General features: G+C 41.4%; 1 protein-coding gene across 3 annotated transcripts in view; it reads left to right on the top strand.

Moving 5' to 3' along the window:
* The first annotated feature begins 743 nt into the window (after nt 1-743).
* The window catches only part of ETFQO (electron-transfer flavoprotein:ubiquinone oxidoreductase), a 55,984-nt gene continuing 50,727 nt past the window's right edge, over nt 744-6,000 (top strand). For 2 of the 3 annotated variants that reach the window (XM_087667196.1, XM_087667195.1), the window contains exons 1-3: nt 744-1,347; nt 1,671-1,747; nt 1,850-1,956. In XM_087667196.1, the coding sequence (XP_087523322.1) occupies nt 1,077-1,347; nt 1,671-1,747; nt 1,850-1,956 (455 nt within the window). In that variant the 5' untranslated portion in view covers nt 744-1,076. Of the gene's footprint in view, nt 1,355-1,670; nt 1,748-1,849; nt 1,957-6,000 lie in introns of all 3 variants that reach the window. The other variant, XM_087667197.1, reaches the window with a different exon arrangement.

Raw genomic sequence — 6,000 nt, 5'->3', positions numbered from 1 at the left:
GCCATGGGATTGCAAAATAAGCCATGGGATTGCAAAATCCCATCTTTTGATAGTGATTTTTAAAAATATATATTTTAGTGCCATGTCATATCTTTAGAGCAATAGGATTTGGTTGTGCCTATAGATGTCATGAGAGAGAGAGAGAGAGAGAGAGAGAGAGAGAGAGAGAGAGAGAGAGAGAGAGAGAGGTGTATTGTGTGAATAGCATAAATTTTTTTAGATTTGCTCACTTTTCCTTAAAGAAAAATCATCCCTAGACTACAAAAATGCAATGGGCTTTGGCCTTAGAAAAAGTCAACCATATACTATAGAAACACAATGGGCCGTCTTAAAATAGTTTAAAACATGCCAGTGGGATTGTAGCTTAGTGGTTTGAGTACATACGGGTGTTGAGTTCAAAGCATGGGTTGGGGTGGTTCTCAAGTGGCATAATAAAATACCTATTAAAGCTTACATGTATGCCTGTGTGTATGAACATACACATGTAGACATTTAAAAAAAATGTGTGTACATATATATTGTAGGATATATATGTATGCCTGTGTGTATGAACATATTAAAAACAAAGTGTAATTAATAAAAAAGTGTAATTACAATGTATGCATAATAAAATGGTTTTAAATATTAAAGCTTACATATATATTGTAAGATATATATGTAGGCCTGTGTATATTAAAAAAAAAGTGTGTGTACATATATATTCTCAGATATAATTTCATCGCCAGTCCGACTTGGCTGTTGTGGGCAAAATCATGTATATTTGTAATCGTCCCGCCTCAGCAACTCAGCCTTCTCTCGCTCGCTGTCACCGCATTAGCCTCCTCCTGGACTTCTGCTTCGCCGCCACAGACAGACAGATAAAGAGGTACGCACACCAGAGAGAGACCCGTACAGGCTTGCAAACCTCGCCAGTTGGTGGCAAGAACTGATAGAGATTCTCAGGAAGACATATAGGTGCACCAAAAAAACAACCATTTGCTTCGCGCAGCCACGCAAAGAAGCAAAGGAGAAAAGGGCGATCGCAATTCAATCCCTCAGAAGTTCAGAATTGCTGTGATTCACTTGAATTATAAAGGATGCATCGACTGAGTTCATGCATCTCACGCAGAGGTGCGGGATGTGCCCCCTTGCGGCAGCTTTACCCCTGGCAGCGACCTGCTGGCCTCTGCTCCCAATCAGCAGGCCTCTGCTCGCAATCCGGCGAGGCTCGAGAGCGCATGAACTATGACTTGGTCATCGTAGGAGGTGGTCCGGCCGGTCTCTCTGCTGCCGTCAAAATCAAGCAGCTCTGCCAGCAGAACAATACCGACCTCTCTGTCTGCGTTGTCGAGAAAGGAGCAGAAATTGGTATGAGGCAATTCTTCTTTCCCATTCCTGTCCACATTCTTTGTATATGTGATCTCGCACTGGCTTTATGCAAGCCTTGAAGGTGCCTGCATTCTACAAACCTTCGTTGGAGATGGCTGGAAGAAGTCTATCTCAAAATTAAGCCCAGTAGAACATATTTTCCAGCTCTTCAGTATGATCAAAATTTGATCGAGAAGATCAAATTCGTATTCTTTTTCCTGAGACAGTGGTCTTTGGAACCAGACCACGTTTGTTAGCAGCTTCATTGCCTCATCTTTACAGAGCAAACGACGGGTGTTTGAAATTTGATTGGGAATTTGCAGGAGCACATACTATCTCTGGGAATGTTTTCGACACACGGGCTCTCAGTGAGCTTTTCCCAAAGTGGAAGGAGCAAGGGGTAAGATTCATTTTTATCACATTAAGTCTAGGTTGCCTTTTGTTTTTTTAAAAGCTCTCCTGCTTTATTGAAGGTTGTTTAACAACGAGGGTTGTTTTGTAGGCTCCCGTGAGAGTGCCTGTCAGCACAGATAAATTTTGGTTGATGACCAAGAAGCACGCAATACCTCTGCTTTCTCCATTCAATAATCAGAATAATTTTGTTATAAGGTAAGACTGCTTCCATGAATACGTCTTAGAATGTCTCCTTATATTGTCTTCCTGCTAATTCTTCTGAAGAACATAGCAATATCGTGAAAGGCTGTCGAGAACGGTAGGATTGAGATGGAGACTGAGGCAATTGTGACATGGATTAGGATGCAAACTCTGACTGGACCCCCTTTGTCCTCCATCTCTTCGTGTTTTCCTTACCCCCTCCTCTTTTAAGACACCTCATCCTTGTCTCCCTCTTCTCGTAGCCCCAAGCATAGGTGCCCATCTTAGCCAATCCCTCCCTTGATCAAAAGTAGGATGTGATGAATTATGCCATCTGATCATGCAAGATTGAGGATGCTATTAACACATTTGACCTTTGGGATTCTTAAACATTCTTTCATCCTCGACATAGTGTAGATCCCCATAAAAGTGCCTCTTTGATAGCCCTCTATGACAGACTCAATTATTTTGCCATTTCCTGAATTGCAGTGACTCATTTCTTGTGCATGTGAAATGTATATGCACTCCTTCTAAAGTGTAGGTCAAGTTGTCATCCTTGTACTTGTTGGGTTTGACTCACGCCTACGCTCACAGAGGAGTGTTGGTGATCCTTGGTAGGACATTGGGGCACTTTTTACTCTCCTTATGAGAGGTTTTCCCCCCTAGTTATATTCTTCTTTATTTTATGTGCTTATGTTACACAGTTCGGGCACTTATCATGTTTTACACCTTTCGGGTGTGAATACACATTAACAACCCTAAGGTTTAAGGATTGTACTTGGTACTTGCACATTACTCTTTGATTATTGCATTGGGAGTCGTGTCTTTACTCTTACACTCTCTTCACTGTCAACTGTGTACTCTCAATTGAACTTTGATCTTTCCCGTCTCTCACATTTGGTATCAAAGCTGAGATTCAGCTCAGCTTTAGCTCCTCCCAGCAGCAGCCGGAACTATTTGCTGGTTGTAGCACCAGCTGTCCTAGTCCATTCCTATGCTCGTCAGCTCTGCTTGTCTCACCAACTGCCAGCCAATGCCACTTGCTTGGTTGCCTGGTCCTCTAGTTCCCTGTGTCTGCAACATCATCAGCCTGTAGCGCCAGCTACAGTGTCAGTAGCTAGTGCGCTGCCTAGCGCCTCCCCAGCCTGCGCCCTCTTCCTGCGCTGCTTGCAGCGCAGCCGCTTGTGGTGCTCCAGCTCTCTTGCACCACCTGGGCAAGCCCCTGCCGCCTGTTCTTGCTCCACCATCAGTGCTAGGCCTGCCATTGTCTCCACCTGCAGCTTGGCACCTTGTTAGTAGGAAGGAGATAATATAGATTTTTTTAAAATTTAAAATTTGAATAAGACAAGGGCTTTTGCTTGGGCAGTCTATTTCTACTCCTGGACGTAACTGGGACACATTTGTTGCAGAAATTTCTTGAAATTCGGGCTAGAAATTTGGGGTTTCTTGGTTTAGTGTAGACATTGGTATGTGTACATCAGGTTCAGTCTGAAACATACTAAAGTTATGCATTTTGGACAACAAAATTTTGGGGCTTTTGCATTTTTTTGTGTTGCTGAGCACTGTTTGTGCATTGGATAGTGTGTACATTGGACAATTTTGACAGAGTGTGATCAGATTTATTAATTACAGGGTGGTGCTTGTTGTAATTTTTGGAAATTTTTAGATTTCCGGGTTGTTCCAGTTTTAGCGCTTGCTCTTGTGCTCTTTGAAAAAGTGACATTTACCATGGGAAATCAAGGACAGAGTGATGTTTCACATATGTATCCAAGGAGGATGGAATGGATGCAAAAACTATTCTCTATGGTCTTTCGTGATGAAAAATGTGCTGATTGCGAAAAATCATTGGGACTATGTTAGTAGTGAAGAAGTTCGTTCTAGAGTTGTGGCTCCTGCAACACTTTCTCTAGGAGGACGTGGTCAAAGGCCTGCTCTAGCTCAGCCACATTCCCAGAGATCAACAACACAAAAGGCTTGGGACTCACAGGATGCTTAAGCATTGTCATTGATTGTGTTGGTAGTTCAATGGTCTATAATCTTGCACATACGGGTGTAACTCCTTCACGAGAAGCATGGTTGACACTTGAGCAGATGTTTGCTGGAAAAAATGAGACACGCATCTCTTTCTTGAAGAAAGATCTTGAGAATGTGAAGATAGATAAGGGTGATTCCATACAGGTTCATCTTAATAAAATTTAGGACTTGTGTGAGCAGCTAATGAATGTAGATGAGTATTATTTGGATGCACAGTTGTTTTGTATCACTCTGAATTTATTACCGCCCTCTTATTTGGCCTTTTATATAGCCCTAAATCTCACTATGAGAATTTCTTTGCAGCCACTTACTTTCCTTCAGTTGGTTAGTTTGCTCCTAGAAGAATAGCTGACAAGAAAGAACAGTGGGGTGGATGTAATAGCCTTTAAACAAGCTTTTATGGCAAGGTAGATGGGCAAGGGCAGCTAGTCTAAAAATGCTCCGCAGAGTTTTGGAAGTTGAAGTACTTTATAGAGCAGCTAGAAACATGGGGGCACGCAAACCAAGAAGGGCAAGTGCCACTATTGCAAGAAGCCAGGTCATTACATCACAGAATGTAAGAAGCGCATAGCCAAGGAGAAGAAAAAGGAGTCAGGGTTATCTGTTTTTGATGCACCTTCTATTGCTATAGAGTCCGCATCTTTGTTGTAGATCGTGACTACTGTTTCTACACTTGCATTTATGATTTTTCTTGGATTGATAGAGCATTTAGCTCTATTGAGGATGCTAGCACTTGGTTCTTTGACAGTGGTGCTTCTAGGCATATTACATCTCGCATGAATTTGTTTTCCTTTTTTATTGCAGCTCTTGTTGGCAAGTTTGTGCAGTGTGTTAATGATGCATCTTACCTTGTTAGAGGTATTGGGGAGATTGTTTTGATAGCCATTGATGGCTCTACTTTTCGTTTACAAGATGCATTATATGTGCCAAGTATAAAAAAGAATTTGTTGTCCATTTTTTCTTCAGCAAAGTGTGGTATGTAGGTCACATTTGACGATGAAAAATGTATGGTCAATGATAGAGAATTCTTGACTTTGGTTTTGATTGACACATTATGTCATGGATTCTATGAGTTAGCTTATTTGGTTGATCAATCAGTCTATTTAGCTTCTAGTCTTACTCTTGCTATGTCATAGGCAGAGTTATGGCATACTCGCATGGGGCATGTCAACTATGGCTGCTCGATGCTTATACAGCCTACACAAATGCTAGATGGCTTACCTCTCTTGGAGAGACCTCTTGAGGATATTTGTGAGGAATGCATTTTGGAAAAATGCATCGATTCTTGTTTCCTCGTGATGTTGGTTTTAAGGCAACCGCGAGATTACAGATTGTGCATTCGGATGTATGTGGATCTATGTAGACAAAGTCATTGGGTGGTTGTTATTATTTCGTCACCTTCATTGATGACTTTACTCGTTTTTGTTGGATCTACTTATTGGTAAAAAAGTCAGAGGTGTATGATGCATTTTTGGCTTTTGTTGCGCTTGGTGAAAATTAATCTGGCCACAAGATTGAGATTCTCCATTCGGACCGAGGGGGGGAATATATGTCTTCCGTGCTAAATAATTTTTTGAAGCAGAAAGGCATTATCCATTAGTATACTACTGCATATACTCGACAACAAAATTGGTGCGCAGATCGGATGCTGTACGCTTGCGTAGTGAATGCCGGAAGGTCCCCAAGAATAATAGAACTTTACTTTTTGCACAAATTACAAGGTAAAAAGCATGAACGACAAGAGCAAGAGACCAATTGGGTGCAATCTCCCCCATGCCTTGTATGAGCGCTCCACAAAGCATGTATTTTTATGTATTATTCATCTTCAAGCTCAAATAATAGCCCAAATTACAAAATAGCAAGCTTTTAGCTTTTGAGTTTGCTTTAACACAAAATAGAAATAAAGCTAATGGGTGGTGCCCAAATAGTCTGGCATGCCCAATACAATGTCCAAGTAGAAATAACATAATCGTGCGCCCATGCGTATACAAAATAATAATAAATAATCGACGCCTCAATAAATAG

Source organism: Lygodium microphyllum, chromosome 25 (genome assembly GCF_053477565.2).
Source record: "Lygodium microphyllum isolate KBCC chromosome 25, Lygodium_microphyllum_v1.1.10, whole genome shotgun sequence".
Classification (NCBI taxonomy): Eukaryota; Viridiplantae; Streptophyta; class Polypodiopsida; order Schizaeales; family Lygodiaceae; genus Lygodium; species Lygodium microphyllum.
The sequence above is the reverse complement of the archived record's forward strand: the minus strand, read 5'-3'. Positions and strand labels throughout refer to the sequence as shown.